The sequence below is a fragment of the Epinephelus lanceolatus genome, chromosome 6 (assembly GCF_041903045.1).
Source record: "Epinephelus lanceolatus isolate andai-2023 chromosome 6, ASM4190304v1, whole genome shotgun sequence".
Taxonomy (NCBI): Eukaryota; Metazoa; Chordata; class Actinopteri; order Perciformes; family Serranidae; genus Epinephelus; species Epinephelus lanceolatus.
Window position 1 is genome coordinate 11,579,314 of NC_135739.1, and position 17,423 is coordinate 11,596,736.

General features: G+C 41.8%; 1 protein-coding gene across 5 annotated transcripts; it reads left to right on the plus strand.

Annotated features, from left to right (window-relative positions):
- The first annotated feature begins 1,127 nt into the window (after nucleotides 1–1,127).
- LOC117254262 (NLR family CARD domain-containing protein 3-like) lies at nucleotides 1,128–13,495 on the plus strand. 5 transcript variants are annotated; one of them, XM_078168610.1, is made up of 12 exons: nucleotides 1,128–1,401; nucleotides 1,630–1,788; nucleotides 2,410–2,514; nucleotides 5,040–5,144; nucleotides 5,330–5,568; nucleotides 5,771–7,607; nucleotides 8,056–8,229; nucleotides 10,414–10,587; nucleotides 11,100–11,273; nucleotides 11,791–11,964; nucleotides 12,229–12,402; nucleotides 12,729–13,495. In XM_078168610.1, the coding sequence occupies exons 1-12, from the start codon at nucleotides 1,364–1,366 to the stop codon at nucleotides 12,736–12,738; spliced, it is 3,363 nt and encodes a 1,120-aa protein (XP_078024736.1). In that variant the 5' UTR covers nucleotides 1,128–1,363; the 3' UTR covers nucleotides 12,739–13,495. The 5 variants fall into 5 exon arrangements, with proteins under 5 accessions (XP_078024736.1, XP_078024739.1, XP_078024738.1 ...); XM_078168613.1 differs by lacking the exon at nucleotides 2,410–2,514 and adding an exon at nucleotides 1,791–1,807 and having other exon boundaries at nucleotides 1,630–1,723; XM_078168612.1 differs by lacking the exon at nucleotides 5,040–5,144.
- Nucleotides 13,496–17,423: the final 3,928 nt, after the last annotated feature.

Below are 17,423 nucleotides of genomic sequence, written 5' to 3' on the forward strand. Positions count from 1 at the left end.
TGGCAAGTGTATTTGTGGCTCAGCTGCAGCTCCAGTTTAAACTATTTGGAAGGCATCATCGCAGCCTTAAGACCTCTGAGCCTCAGACCCTTCAGAGGAAATACAATATATTTATAAGATGTTCAGTTAGGGCTGTAGCTACCTTTGAGGACACCAAGGTCATGATTTCTAAAGTGTTTCTTGGAGTATGGGGTTTTAATAATCTTAATAGGTGTTACATTCATTACATTTACATTCTGCAGTAAAACACAAATGACATAGTGGGTTTTGAAGCCTGATTTTGATGCTTTTAACATTTTTTGTGGCGGGACTGATTCCCCAGATTTCAGCTGATCAGGAAGAAGCCTGGCAACCAGTTCCCTACCACATAATATAGATAATATTTAGCTGGAGAAATAAAGTGCCTTCACAATGAAAAATGTTTCACTGATAATGAAATCGACCCATGAACAAATTGTTGGGTTATCATTAGACAAGCTAAAACTCTTTCACTAAGCTCTGCCCTGATGCAGGCAGACTAGTGGAAAGGTGGTCTTAATATTTCCTCCACTGAGGTTTCAGAAAGCTCAAAATCACCCTCAACCAGAAAATCAAAAGATGGCAAAGAAGTCCGAAAGGGCCAAGACACCAGAGGGGAAATGCACCAAGCCGCTCTCAATTCTTATTTAGGAGTCAGTCCCCACACCCTGCACAGCAGGTGATCTGAATAACCCTCCAATCAGCTCAGGGGAATTGTGACATACAGACATATACACATATTCTTAGTGATGGCCATGTGGTGCACAGCTAGTAGCTATCTTAACACAGACATTTACAGTGCAATCTACAAATCAAGGATAGACTCAGAGTTTCTACAGAAATAAATACAAAAGCTAGCTAACTCTGACTGACTCACACACTCTGCACAAAACAAGCAAATGGAAAGGCCCAAGGAGGAGCCACACTCCACACAGAGTGTAGGGGCCATTTAGTATGTGTGTATCTATTTTTCTGTGGGAAAAAGTTGTCCATGTATTGTGTGCACAGACTATAACTTTTGACCACTAGATGGCAGTGTGTGTAGAGTCTATAAGATGGAGGAGGATGCAGGAGGAAGGGTTGTAGCCCTGCCCTCCTCCAAACAGGCAGCGACACAGAAGAGAGGCACCGCCCTGACTGACTGCTGTCGCTTTTATGTCATTTATGGCCAAAATAATAATAATACTAATAATGAAGATCGTTCATGGGTCTTTTGAGGACGAGTCTCGAGTCAAAGTGTTGGCGACTTAACAGTTTCCTCTAAATAAAATGGGAGGAGGTTTAAACTGGAGGAACACTGAAAGTGAAACTTAGTCGTATTGTCCCAGACTCCATTTAAAACTCGATGGAGCAGTCAGAGGAATACAGGTCGTCTGAGTCAGGGTGAGTGTTAATACTAGACCTGCAAATAATGATAATAATCATTATTGATTCATCTGCTAATGTTTATTCTGATTAGTCTGTTATAGTGTCAGGAAAATACCCACCCAGTATGTAATCAGTGTCCTGTCAATAACAAGTTACTGACTGTATGGGTAATGTACTGACTTCATTATGCTGTGTGTGTGTGTGTGTGTGTGTGTGTGTGTGTGTGTGTGTGTGTGTGTTCAGTGTCACTGGTTTACCTCTCAGATTTGAGAAGATGAGTGATTTGGAGGAAGAGGGGGACAGATCAGAGTTGCCTGTGTCCAGCTGTCTGTCTTTGAAGAGTGACCTAAGTAAATTTGCACCTCCAGACTTCAGTAATGAACCTGGACCCTCAGACACAAAGTAAGAGACTGTTTCTACTGTAAACTACAACACTGTGTTTTTATAATGACATGAGGTGTTGTAGTCACTCACTGGGGATCAGAGTCCTTTAAATTTGTGTATCTACTGATACAGAGTCTGACCTGATACTTATATTTATCTAAATATGGATTAAATGTGTATCTGACACATTGTAATAACAGCTGTAGCTGCTGAATCTGACACACCTCAGTGCTTCTAGATCCAAACACTGGTTCAGCTTCATTGCCATTATACAGTAAAAAATAGCAGGGTGAATTTCATTCAAGCTGCACACGCAGAATATGTATACAGCACAGCAGAGTACAGTAAAGTAAGTCAATAGAATAAAGAAGCATAGGACATTATAGTTAAGAGTAGAGTAGTGTAAAGAAACTCAGTAGAGTACAGTGATGTAATAACAGCTGTAGCTGCAGAATCTGACACCTGGACAACACTGGTTCAAGGTACAAAGTTCAGCTTTGTTGCCATTATACAAAGCATGACTGCACAATAATAATAAACAGAACTCAATAAACAAATCTTGATCATGTGTCATGCTAATGTTACCTCTGCTCTTTACAAGGTCTAATGATATGTGTAAAACATTTGTTGTTTCCACAGAGAGAGAGCAGAGTCTCCAGGGTCCAGCTGTCTGTCTTTGAAGAGTAACCTAAGTAAATTTGTACCTCCAGACTTCAGTAATGAACCTGAACCCTCAGACACAAAGTAAGAGACTGTTTCTACTGTAAACTGACCTGAAGAAGTGTTCAGTGTTCAAATTCAAAGTTTCCTGTCCAGTGGCTCAAAATTTGTGGAGAATGTAAATGTGTACAGACAGTCTGCAGGTTTCTCACTGCAGCAGGAAACTGAGTCTGAAATTTAACAAGGTTTGTTTTACCTTGACATGTTTCGATGGGTGTCTTTGGTCTTCCTCAGAAGTGTCACTAGATGACATGTCTTATATCAGCTGATGTTACAGAGGCGTGGTCGCCCTGTGAAATTTAACAGGACGACCACGCTCCTCGAGGACGGCACTCCAGGTATGTGGCAGCATATGTGCTCCCTCACCCCGGTTCATCATCCTGCGGGCCCGCTTCCTTATCTCCACTGCCTCCATGATCCAGCGTTGGAAACGATTATCATCACATTACCATATATCAGAGGCATCACAGAACGCATCCAATGCAAAATATCATATTGACACGCGGATCAAACCACTCATCAAACTAAGACAGCTACTCATACACCCGAAGGACAAGATACGACCGGACCATAGGTGCAATGTCATCTACGAAATTCCTTGCAGCTCCTGCAATGCAACTTACATTGGGGAAATGGGCAGATGCTTTGACACAAGAAAAAAAGAACACCAGAAAGAATGCAAAAAAGAAACAGAAAAAAGACACACAAGATCGGAAAAAGAAAAAGCCGATCAAGAAAACCTGAATTCAGCTATTTCTGATCACTGCAAAAGAGAGAACCACATAATGAACTAAGAGGAGGCCAGAGTCATCTGAACATATATTATATATAGATTATAGATTATAGATATTTCTTTCCAACGCTGGATCATGGAGGCAGTGGAGATAAGGAAGCGGGCCTGCAGGACAATGAACCGGGATGAGGGAGCATATATGCTGTCACATACCAGGAGCGCCATCCTCGAGGAGCGACCTGACAGCTGGAGGCGTGGTTGTCCTGTTAAATTTTACAGGGTGACTACGCCTCCATAATATCAGCTGATATAAGGCATGCCACCATTGACATCTGGTGACGCTTCTGAAGAAGACGGAAGACACCCGTTGAAATTATTAGTGCAAGACAGAGAGGTGAAACAGGGCTGCAGTCTCAGCCCCACCCTGTTTAACATTTATATTGTGTAATTAGCAACATCACCAGAACAGTCAGACGTTCTTTGTCTCAGCCTTTCTGACACAGGAATTAAATGCCAATTCTTTGCAGATGATCTAATATTGTCAGCTCCGTCTAAGAAAGCATTACAACAGCAACTGGATCAACTGCAGATCTTCAGTCAGACCTGGGCCCTGATGGTTGATCTGAAAAAGACTAGAATTATTGTCTTCCAGAAGTGACCCAGGTGTCAGGGAAACCCAATCAGGTTCCTACTGGGCTCGACTGACATAAAACACAGACACAGCTATACATATTTGGGACTAAGAATAACCCTAAAAGGAAATTACAATCTGGCCGTTAATGATCTGAGAGACAAGGGAATGAGAGCTTTCTATGCTATAAAAAGTCTTCTAACATAGAAATACCTGTTAGAATCTGGCTCGAAACATTCACATCTATAATCGAACCCGCATTACTGTATTGTAGTGAAGAACATGTGCTAGGGACAACAGATGGAAATTAGCTAGATGGCTACAATCGGGCATGTTTACACGTATGGTGATGTTCATTAACTTGCACTGTCCCTCTCAAATAATAAATTACAAATTACAAGTGTGGGGTCCTCTTGCAAATCAAGACTTTGAAAAATGGGACAAACACACAGTTGAAGTCCCACACACTGAGATTTTCAAGAGTATACTCACAGTCCACAGGAACACCCCTAATAATGGACAGCGAGCTGAACTCATTTCCCCCCCTTTTATTTAGGATTCAAAAAAGAGCAATCAAATTCTACAAACACCATAAAACAAGTGACCCCACCCCCTACTATTACAAGGCTCTTTAAAGCTGGGGGGCAGAATGGCTGAAGGCTCTCAAACCCATGGTAGTCACGTGGGAAGGTGCAGAGGTGGATTTAAGAGTATGTGAGTGTGTGTAGACATAAAGGAGTTCAGAAAGATACAGAGGGGCTGGGTTATGAAGGGCTTTAAAGGTGAGAAGCAAAATCTTGAAATCCATACGATATTTAACAGGAAGCCAGTGAAGCTGCAGGAGTGATGTGATCTATGGAGGGGGTTCTAGTAATGATACAGGTGGCTAGTTTATGTTCAGGGGTCACCTTATGGCCGAATACTGCATTCCTGCCTAAGGTTTTGTCGAGCTTGCACCTCAATCGGCTGATCCAGTTGGCGCGGTTTGACCCACCAGAGGGTGAAGAGGACGACCAGTCTGAGCGGTTATGCCCTGTGCGGGCTCTGAGAGCATATGTGGATGGTACCGCGAGTATATGCCATTTGGACCAGCTTTTTGTGTGTCATGATCATGTGTCATGTTAATGTTACCTCTGCTCTTTACAAGGTCTAATGATATGTGTAAAACATTTGTTGTTTTCACAGACAGAGATCAGAGTCTCCAGTGTCCAGCTGTCTGTCTATGAAGAGTAACCTAAGTAAATTTGTACCTCCAGACTTCAGTAATGAACCTGGACCCTCAGTCACAAAGTAAGAGACTGTTTCTACTGTAAACTGACCTAAAGAAGTGAAACCACCAGAACATTACTCAGGAGGTTTTCATGAAGCTCCACCATGAGATATTTGAACTGCCAGTGATTAAATGTGTGAATAAAACAAAGTATTTCCAGAGGAGGTGGCAGGACGAGGTCTAAAGAATGTGTTCATCTCCACAGAGAGAAGAAGAAGAGGAGCTGTGTTTCTGGGGAGGAGCAGCCGTCCTGCTGTGTCTTGTGTCAGGACGTCCTGAAGGATCCAGCCTCTACCAGCTGTGGACACTGGTTCTGCAGACAGTGCATCACATCATACTGGGACCAGTCTGCTTCATCAGGAGACTCCTCCTGTCCTCAGTGTGGGAAAAGATGCAGAACAAGAGCTGGACTGCCGACAGCCAGTCAGACCATCACTGTACAAAGTAAGACTGTACATCTGTCCTCTGATGTGATCATGTCTAAACACAGGATTCTTCTTGGCTTATTTGTTGTGTTGTACAGCATCCACATTAAAGATTGTTATTAAAGTCATTATATTTTAAACGCTTTAATTTAATGTTGGTCATGAAAATAATCATCAGCTTCTCTTTTCCTTTTAGTCTCACAGTGTTCCTTCTCTTTCAGGAGATAGTGGTCTGCAGGAGGTTTTAGATGAACATAAGATCAGTCTGAGGAGGAGATGTGAACATGTGACTGAAGGAAGTGATGAAACAGGAAGTGAAACCCTCCTCAACAGGATCTACACTGAGCTCTACATCACAGATGGACAGAGTGAAGAAGTTAATACCCAACATGAGGTGACACAGCTTGAGACAGCTTCCAAGAAGAAGATCCTCCATGACACTCCAATCAAGTGTCACGAAATCTATAAAGCCTTACCTGACCAACAGAAACACATCAGAGTCGTTCTGACGAATGGCGTCGCTGGCATTGGAAAAACCTTCTCAGTGCACAAGTTCACTCTGGACTGGGCCGAGGGTTTGGAAAACCAAGATATCAGTCTGGTGATTCTGCTTTCGTTCAGGGAGCTGAACTTGATCAAAGATGAGCAGTACAGTCTTCTCACTCTGCTCCATGTTTTCCATCCAACATTACAGAAGGTCACAGCAGAGGAGCTCGCTGTCTGTAAAGTTCTGTTCATCTTTGATGGCCTGGATGAAAGCAGACTGTCTCTGGATTTCCACAACAATGAGGTTGTGACTGATGTCACACAGAAGTCATCAGTCAATGTGCTGCTGACAAACCTCATCAAGGGGAATCTGCTTCCCTCGGCTCTCGTCTGGATAACTTCCAGACCTGCAGCAGCCAATCAGATCCCTCCTGCATGTGTTGACAGGGTAACAGAAGTACGAGGCTTCACTGACGCCCAGAAGGAGGAGTACTTCAGGAGGAGAGTCAGTGATGAAGATCTGTCCAGCAGAATGATCTCCCACATCAAGACATCCAGGAGCCTCCACATCATGTGTCTAATCCCAGTCTTCTGCTGGATCACTGCTACAGTTCTGGATCACATGTTGACTACAGAGCAGAGAGGAGAGCTGCCCAAGACCCTGACTGACCTGTACTCACACTTCCTGCTGGTTCAGACAAAGAGGAAGAAGCAGAAGTATGATGAGAGACATGAGACGAGTCTACAGGAGCTGACGGAGGCTGACAGAGAAGTTCTTCTGAAGCTGGGGAGGTTGGCATTTGAACATCTGGAGAAAGGAAACATCATGTTCTACCAAGAAGACCTGGAGCGCTGTGGTCTTGATGTCACAGAGGCCTCGGTGTTCTCAGGAGTTTGTACACAAATCTTCAAAAGAGAGTCTGTGATCTTCCAGAAAACAGTCTACTGCTTCGTTCATCTGAGCATTCAGGAGTTTCTGGCTGCAGTCTACATGTTCCACTGTTTCACCAACAGGAAGACAGAGGTACTGGAGGACTTCCTGGGGAAAGACCAAGATAATGACAGATACCTGGTGCATTTCCTGGGGAAAGGCGGGGATAAATACAGATCCCTGGATGTCTTCCTGAAGAAAGCCATGGAGAAATCCCTCCAAAGTGAAAATGGTCACCTGGACCTGTTTGTCCGCTTCCTTCATGGCCTTTCTCTTGAGTCCAACCAGAGACTATTGGGAGGCCTGCTGGGTCGGACAGACAACAGTCCAGAAATCATCCAGAGAGCCATCAAAAACCTGAAGAAGATGAGCAGTGATGAGATCTCTCCTGACAGAAGCATCAACATCTTCCACTGTCTGCTGGAGATGAACGACCACTCAGTACATCAGGAGATCCAAGAGTTCCTGAAGTCAGAGAACAGACCAGAGAAGAAACTCTCTGAGATCCACTGCTCAGCTCTGGCCTACATGCTGCAGATGTCAGAGGAGGTTCTGGATGAGTTGGACCTGCAGAAGTACAACACATCAGAGGAGGGACGACGGAGACTGATTCCAATTGTGAGGAACTGCAGAAAGGCTCTGTGAGTCCAGATATGATTAATATCATAAATCATTGTAGTTTAGTTATTTAAGTACACCCACTATAAAATTCATATTATTATTGAAATGTGTTCCACTTGATTTTGTCACAGATGTTCTTGAGCTGTTTCAAATGCTGAGTGTAAAAACTGTAACTTTTTCAGTTGTGTTTAAAGCTGTCAAGTTAATGAACAGAGTTATTTTATGTATTTCTAATAATTATTACATTTTACAGTTTTTGAGGCTTTTTATATAATCAGATATGCAGATAATACCTGAGTTTATTTACCACTATGCATAAGACTTAAAAATAAGATCTGTATCATTTTCCAAAGCTGATTTCTGAAGTCCTGAAGAACTGCTGTCATGCATTATTGTCATCAAAGGCATGAAGTCAATATAAATTGTCTTCTTCCATAATAACATATTTTGGAATATGTGTCATGACAGAATTTCTGGCTGTGGACTGGATGAGACTCACTGTGAAGTTGTGGCCTCAGCTCTGAAGTCTAACCCCTCCCATCTGAGAGAGCTGCAGCTGGGTCACAGTGACCTGCAGGATTCAGGAGTGAAGCAGCTGTGTGTTGGACTGGAGAGTCCAAACTGTAGACTGGAGACTTTGAGGTCAGTTCACTTGTTAATGCATTTTTTTGGTATATATTCAATTCAAGTCCTTAATTGAGGTTTCAGGATTTCACTTTTTTCAGAAATTTTGTGTCTCTCCAAATGCCTGAAAAATTGTCAACAAAACATAGAGAAATTATAGTTTAGAATGACATCATCAAGTTTGAGATCCATCAAAAGCAAAATTTAGGATTCCTGAGGTTCTGAGTAATTCTTGTTTTCATGTCAACATTGACTAATCATTTGGAGCCACAGACCTTTTAGATTGCAACAAAAAGCAAATACATAGTCTGCACTGGAAACATCTTTGTCTTATAAAGGACACACTTATATTTTTTCAAGTCTATGCCAATACAATACTCAGGTGTCCATATGTACATTCAAAGAGTTAGGCATTGCAAGCCTGTGGGGGATCATGCATTTGATTGTGGTCATGTGTATCTGTCTGTCTGTTGGCAGCTAATCTCCCAAACTACTAGACAAAACAGCCTCAGATTTTGTGTTTATATATATGACTATGTTCAAGGGCCTCTCGTGGTTGTGCTGATTCACAATTTTCATGGAACACAACTGTGCCACATGCATTGTTTTTAAGAGTCACAGCTGTGGTGCAGCCACCTGGTGGAGATCTGCACTCTACTAAGTACACTTTTTTTGTTGGTGTCTGTAATCATTCCTTCTATCCATGCTGTCTGTGAAACAATTCCTTTATAACCTGACTCCAGTGTTACAGGATTGAGGACAAAATCCACAGTCTTGTTCAGAAATTCAGATTAAATCAATCTGAGGCTTCAGCACTCCGAAGCCCCCTTTTAGATAGGAAATGTGCAAATTTGCAGCAAAGAACAATCAGTCTTCTTTAAGCATTGGCAGTATAAAAGCAAAATCGGGGAGTGCGGCAAAATGCCGCCTACCTACTTTTGTTTATACAGAATGCGCCTTTTTCAGGGGGAATGGGGTGTTAGTGAGCAAGTAACAAAACGTGTAGCTCAGCGTGTGATGTAAACAGTGATGTGGGAGGGAAGCCCCGGCTGGTCAGTCCTTCAGCGATTCTCTCGTAGGTCGGCTTGTTCTTCACCGTTCCTGTCATCTGGCGGTTAATGGCCTCTATGTTTGTGAGGGCAATTAGGGCGTGCAATTCCTTGTCTCCTCAGTTGCTCATGTTTACAGTGTCTGTCAGGTTTGCGTTTCCCTCGTGGTACCAGCTGCTCGCTAATTCCTGCTATCAGCTGTTTCCCGTTTATCCACCGCCAGTGGCTCGCACGTGTGGCATCATCAACAGCTCCTCCCACAAGTCTTCAACAGCCCCTTCCGTTGTGGAAGGCCGCCTTGGTCTGTTTAAACTAAAAGGGTTCCACCAATATGACTACCCTACGAGGCGGAAAATTGGGCACCTCGGATCAACTCACCAATCCGGCTCTGTGTGTCTAAACACTCGCAGCTTGCCAGCAAAACAGCCCAACATTCACAGAAAATCTGGCAGTGTAAAGGGGCTTGAGTGATACAGTCAGTATTTTGTGTTTTACAGTGTTTCCTTGTTGAGTTGCAGTGGAGAAAAGTCAAAGAGGGAATTTGTTGCTAAATAGTCTGTAATTGTGGTAGACACCCACTTGATTTGACAAACTCAGACTGCTGAAGCTTCTTATTAGTTTTAGCTGAACTCATGAAGTAATTTCTTACAGTGTAGCTGTGGTAGGAAGGGACCACTTCACACTCAGTGTGGACAGGAGGTATAATGACTGCAACCAATAACTCTTGTAATGTGCATGTGGCTGTTGTTTTAAGACAGACTTAAACAGATATATGCCTCTGCTTTTAATTACATATACAAATACGGTATGATGAAGGTCATGTAAGAAATGAAATAATGAACAGTTATTTGGTCCAACATGTCTGATTTGATATTGACCCTCCAATTTCAGACTTGAGACTGAGATCAGCAGTATGATATTAATCTGTGTTGACATGAATCAGTGTATGCATGTTGTGGTGACATTTGGATGATGTCTGTAGAAGGCTGACATGATGATGATCCATAATAACACAATGACAAAGTTACTCTAGTTATTTTAGGGAAAAGCTCATTGATTAGGACATAGTACTGTTGAGCTACACATTTAAAACCTGAGCACATCTGATTGTATCATTAATGAATTTTATTTACATGATTTATTCTTTATTCAGGTTGAGTTCCTGCAGTTTGTCAGAGATCAGCTGTGGCTGTCTGGCCTCAGCTCTGCAGTCCAACCCCTCCCGTCTGAGAGAGCTGCAGCTGAGTCACAATGAGCTACAGGATTCAGGAGTGAAGCTGCTGTGTGAATTTCTGGAGAGTCCACACTGTAGACTGGAGACTCTGAGGTCAGACATCATTTTTACTCCTGTGCTGAGATTAATATGATGTGAAAGTTGTAGTAACACTAAGCTGCAGACATAAGGCTGATATTCACACTGTGTCACAGTGTCTTCATGCTAAAGCTTCTTCAATGGTTTAGTCCATTGACTGTGGCAGAGCATTGTTGAGCTAAACCCTTAATATAATACAAATTATCATTGGGTATTTCACTCTGAACCTGTCAAACAGTTGATTTTAACTTAAAGTTACCTTTATGATTCTTTAAATAAATGAGTTGTGTTTGGCTGCACATCATGACGAGTGGAACTGGCAGAGTTCAAGAGGCAAAGTCATTAATCTTTTTCAAAGTAGGAGCATGTTGTCATTCATGTTAATGAGAGCTATTTTTCACTTCAGGTGTTTTAAGTTTCCTTTTTCCTAAACCTCTACATTCTAAACCTTCCTCAGCTCTGAAAACAAACACTGAATGATTTCAAGCAGGCACTTTGTTTTCTAAAATCATTTATTCTTTGTTCAGATTTATCTCCTGCAATTTGTCAGAGATCAGCAGTGTTTATCTGGGCTCAGCTCTAAAGTCCAACCTCTCCCATCTGAGAGACCTGCAGTTGAGTGGAAATGACCTGCAGGATTCAGGAGTGAAGCTGCTGTGTGATTGTCTTGAGAGTCCACACTGCAGATTGGAGACTCTGAAGTCAGTTCAGTAATTTTCAGTTACCTGATATCTTTAAGTAATAATGTGATCTAATTTATGTGCATATGTAATTTATATCCATAAAAATGTATGTTCCCATTTGTTCATATTTTTATTTGTCTTGTACAGATCTAGTCTGTACTCATGACAGACTTCTGTTTCGTAAAGAAACTGTTTAAAGGGAAATTGATGTGTGTGCTAATATTTTGCATATTTCCAGATGCAGCTGTTTGATCAATATAGTATTGATCCTTTAATTCCAGACTTGAAAACAGCAGCATATTATTAATCTATGTTGACATAAATAAGTGTATGAATGTTGTGGTGACATTTGGATGATGTCTGTAGAAGGCTGACATTATGATGATCCACAATAACACAATGACAGAGTCACTCTAGTTATTTTATGGAAAAACTCATTGATTAGGACATAGTAATGTTGAGCAACACATTTAAAAACTGAACCTATGTACTGAATAATTAATGACTTTATCTACAACGTTTTTTCTTTATTCAGATTGAGGTACTGCAGTTTGTCAGAGATCAGCCTTGTTTCTCTGGCATCAGCTCTGAAGACCAACCCCTCCCATCTGACAGAGCTGGATCTGAGCTACAACAACCTGCAGGATTCAGGAGTGAAGCTGCTGTGTGATTTCCTGGAAAGTCCACACTGTAGGCTGGAGACTCTGAGGTCAGTTCACTGACTGTTTATTACTGTTATAGATATTATACATGTAATTACAATTTAACAATGTCTGCACACACCTAACTTACATACTTAAAAATTCCCATTTTCATTTGTTCATATTGTCTTTTTTGACACAGACTTTTGTTTCTAAACTGTACAAAATGTCCACTGTTAGTTGTTAAAGCAAATTTATTTATTTATTGATTTTATTTTTATGAATGCATAGAATTTTTAACTACAATTGTACATAATTTATTCTTTATTCAGACTGACTTGGTGCAGTTTGTCAGAGACCAGCTGTGTTTCTCTGGCCTCAGCTCTGAAGTCCAACCCCTCACATCTGAGAGAGCTGGAGCTGAGAGGAAACAACCTGCAGGACTCAGATGTGAAGCTGCTCTCTGATCTTTTGGCGAGTCCACACTGTAGACTGGAGACTCTGAGGTCAGTAGGGGGTTGGAGTGAGTTAATGCCGGTTTAAGTAACATTGTACTGAACACATTTTGTATCAAAGCAAATATCCACTATTATCTGTAAACCTTTAACCTTCTCAGTGCCTGTCAGCCAATCAGATCAGCCAGAAACTTGTTGTGATCATTTGTTTAAGTTGATGTGAGGAGTTATGATCCATTTAAAGTTAAGCATGATACGAGATGAATGCTCCGCTTCTGGTCTGAACAGGACTTAAGTCCCTGCTGGTCTTTATACTGGATGTGTTACATCACTGACTGACAGCTGATTAATGACTGTCTGTCTTCTTCTCTCATCAGCTGGAGGTGAACTCTGCCAGAGTGAGTGATCTGAAAGGTAGATGTGTTGAGAGAGATGATCCAGAGAGGTTGAAGCATGTTACTGCGAGGTAGAGTGGAGAGACTCCAGAGGAACTCTACCTCCCAGTAACATGCTCTATTCAGAGAATCATCATCAGTGTATCATTGACTGCTCTGTCCTTCTACACTGAAACTCCTTCACTCCTTCTGCTCCACACTCAGCCACCTCCTCCACCCTCCACCTAGACGTGAGTCTGGATTTTGTAGATAGATATGCTGAATCTGACCCTGCAGATTTCTACTGTTTATGACAACAAACATGTAAATGGACAGTCATTTAAACTGCACTCAGGCTGCTCAGATTACAGTCAACTAGTGTAAAGTCTGTGATTATCTCTGTATTGTTTTGTGTTGCACCTCCACACTGTGGAATGATGGAGAACTGCTGTTCATGTTCATATGATCCTGTATGTTGGAGGTTGATGTCAGAAAGCAGAAGTCTGCAACTACGTTTAATCATTTTTATCACTGATAGATGATATTTCTGTAACACGTTCTTTTTTCTTCTGCATATTTATGTTCCTATTTTATGTGAATCATTATATTCTGTAGCAGAGTGCATTATTTACAGAAACCAATGTGTTGACACAATAAATAAATGAGAAGGGGCACAAATAATTTCTCAGAGCTCCCACCTACATGAAACTGTCAGCGAAATATTTTTGTTCTGTAATCAACAAAAATGATTAAAAACAATGTTGTTATTATTCCACATGTTTCTGAAGTGATGTAATCCAGAGGACTCTTCAGACCTGCTCACAGTCAGTCAGCTGCTATAACTCACCTCTTTACATTTTATTAAGGCTTAAAGTTATGTCTAATTAAGGGCGGGGCCACTTTGAGTGACATGCCATCTGCTGATGGTGTCCTTAGCTTCTCAGTCAGATCCACCCCTCGCTTTTCCACAGCTCCAGCCTCTCACCCACATATGGTCACTTCTGGCTCCATAAGCCAAGATAGCAACGGCTGAAGTGCCGAACTCAAAGCTTCAAAGCAGGAGTCCATAAACCAATGGGTGACATCACAGTAGCATTGTCCATTATTTAAACAGTCTATGGTTCTGCCCAGGCAGAAACATCAAGCCCTCAGGAACATCACCCAGCCTTGCCTCCAACTTTCTCCAGCAGCCACTCGCAGTATTGCAAAGAAGCAATTTCCCTATAGACCACCATTGTAAAAGAGACGTCTGTAGAACTGTTGACAGGACACCTGTGTTCTGTCTCGACTGCAGGATGCTTGAAAAATCCAACATTGTTTCAAGTTTCAGTTTCAGTTCAGCATCACAGCTAAAACAAGGAATTATGAAAACACTTGGCCGAACTCCACAGCCTTTAAGATGGAGATGAAACAGGCTCTGTGTTACAGTATCTGTGTCCATCGAGGAGTTTCATGAGGAATGTGTTGGGCTGCCAGAGGTTGATGTGTCCGTGCATCATCTTCTTCTGCATAAATCTGAAAGTAGATCATTGTGATGGTTGCTTTGTCATTTATTTTTGTGGTCAGCAACAGGTTTATGAACTAATTTCTGAAATCAGCATGTTGATATTGAAGCTGGAAATTTAATCCAAAACTGGTCTTACTTGTCTGGAACAATTCCTCTATGGAGTCTGGTATCCCTGCTGGCAGAATTAGCTTCCTGTCATCATCTTCACCAAAGCTGATCCTCAGCCTGATGGGCTGGGTCATGGTGCAGACTTAAACAACAAGAAAAATGTTGGGTATCGGCAGTCTCCTCCCTCTTCCCTCATGTTTCTTGTGTTTTCCCCTCTCCCTTGTGTTTCTTGTCTGTCTCTCTCCCCTGTCTGTGTTAGTTTCTCCCTTGCTGCAGGGCGTGGCTGACCACTCTCCCTCTCCTGTTCGTCCCTGCCTCCTCTGCCTCCACTGCACACCTGCCATCAATCAAGAACTCACCTGCCTGCTCACCATACAGACTCCAGTTCAACTTCCAGTATTTGTCAAATCGTCCGTTTCCCATAGTGGTAACCACTCAGACTCTGAAGAACCTCTGTGAATGCTTTTGCTGCCCCTGTTTTTGCCTTTTTGTCAACTCTTTTTGTGTGTTTGGATGAAGACCCTGACTTCTCTGCCTGTCCGCTCTCTACCCCTTTATTTTTGTAGAGTTTTGTTTGGTGATATTTTTACTTGGAACATTCCATTCAGTTTTTGTTATCCTTTGCTTTTTTGTCTCTGAGTCTGACTTGTTGCATAGTGGGTCCTATTCAGTACTTAAATATAACAAAAAAACAGCATTTCAAATGAAACAACAACATCAACAACAAAGCAAACTCTAAGGGGCTGTCCACACCAACGCGGGTATTTATAAAACCGTGACTCTTTGCTCACAGTTTGCCCTTTCATCCACACGTAACTGCAGTTTTGGGCCCCTGTAACCGGAATTATTTGTAACCGGAGTCCAGGGTGAACTTTTAGGAAAAGTCCGGTGTCAGCAGTCATCAGTTATTTTGTCTCGTCTCCATTGTATGACGTCACAGTGTGCAACGTAAACAGAAAACAGCTGTGTTATTACCCGATCCAGTGTGTGCGAGAGACAATTTGATGATGGACCTAAACAAAATACTGCTGCTGTTTAGCAGCATATCAGCACTTTGTGGCTGTATCATACAACTAACGCTACTCAACCACATCCAGCAACAGAGGCAAGAGTGTGCTATTAGGGAGACTGCTCCTGCTGTTGTTGTTTTTCGGGTAATGACGTTTTACTGCCTTCTGATTGGCTACAGTGGCCTTACAGTTAGGAGTTATATCGCCACATACTGCTTTGGCATGTGTATTACATTGCTTGATAGTGGAATTTGTGGTGTCATATGGACGGAGGTATTTTTATTACACCGCTCGTATGGACGCAGATTTTTTAAAAATACCCGTGCTCATGTGGACTAGGCCTAAGGCACTGGGTGGGTGTATGCATTGTCAAATGAACACCTGTTTGATACTTAGTTTTTGTACATTTAACAGGTGTTCTGATTGAACATTTGCCTTTTTAGAGCAGGTATTCCATTTCTGACATGTTCTTTTTTCTGTCTGAGTGTAGTCAGAGCAGTTTCTCTTCTGAGGCAGTTTGCACTGTAAGATGAAATGCTATCCGACTGTCCCGATCTCTGTTTCCGTCCACTTTCTTCTGCTCATTGATTTGCAGCCTGTAGAGAAAAACAACAAATTAACTCACTCATTCCTGAGAACTAGACAATACTTTGTTTTGGTTTTTTTTGAGCTTTTGATTTTTCACTCTTTAATTAGGCTGGAAAAGTTTAAAGGTAACACTCTTCTTCTCCTTCCCATTCTGTGCTGCTGTCAAATATTTGTTCTCCTGTAGATCACTGTTCTGTAGTGAGGTTTAAATGGTTCTGGATGTGCAGAGTAGAAGCTGTTCTGACACACCGACACACTCATTATGATTTATCTATCTCAGAGTTCTTCAGTTACATATGAAGTTAACAGAGTGCTGAAGAGAAAACAGTCTTTTGGGAGATAGTTTGGTTCATTTACATCAAATTCAGCTTTCTAAAAACATGTTTCTTTTCTTTGGGCCTGAAATGCAAGGCTTATTTTATATTTCATCTTGTTGTTACAGAACCCTTTAATTTAACCTGTGATCCAGCTAAATGCTTTAATTCCTGTTGGTTCAGAAATAAAATTAAATTTTTCTCTAATGGAAATCCTCACAGCCTCCCTCCATTTCTAACGGGCTTACAGATGTTCTTTCCCCAGCTTGAGAAAGTTAAATATTCTCTGTTTGTTTTTTAAAGACATGTGGAGGTGGGAAAGCAATTCAGCATCTGTCTTTGCTCACACCAGGGAGTTGGTAAACCCGAATCTGACAGAGTTTGAAGGAGACAATGGGATTTGATGCCAGACTAGCTTACTTGTTGTTAGGATTAACGGTGGTTATTGCCAAAGTTAGACTGGCTGTATTGAGATGTTTTAAAAGTGTACAATACCAAGGCTTAGAGCAAAACATGATCACTACCTGTCTGTCCATGAAGACAGGTCACAAGGAGATGTGATGCTGCTCTGTGGGGTGCTCGATTTAAGTGCGTTAACTGTGGTGACTGTGACAAGGGACAGTGATGAGGGAGTGGCAGGGGTTCTTGCAGTCTGGCAGAGTTAAAACTCAAATACAGTTGTCAGGTGTTACAGCACACTTTTAATGTAGAATTCATGCCACGGGCCAAATTTAAAAAGTAAAATATTAAAGTAGAAAAAGAAAAAGAAATAGTGTGTTGCTTGTTCAACAGGTGTTTGATACATTTTTGTTGTAGTTATAATGAGCACCCATGTCACTGACTCCAGTTAAATATATCCTAAAATATGTATAAGTCCCTTCGCTGTGAGTGTGTGTGTGTGTGTGTGTGTGTGTATGTGTGTGTGTAGAGTGCAGCCCTGCCCTCCTGCAAACAGGCAGTGACACAGAGAAGAGAAGCAGCACACTGACTGACTGATGTTGCTTTTTATTTCTTATGTTAATGTGCCAAAATAATAATAATAGTAATAATAATATTAGGGGGTCCCAAATCTCGATCCCAAGTTTAGTCTCAAGCCACTGTGATTGCAACTTCACCCAGATTCCTTTCTAAAAAAGGGAGGAGGAGTTACAAACAGGTAGAACACTGAAGA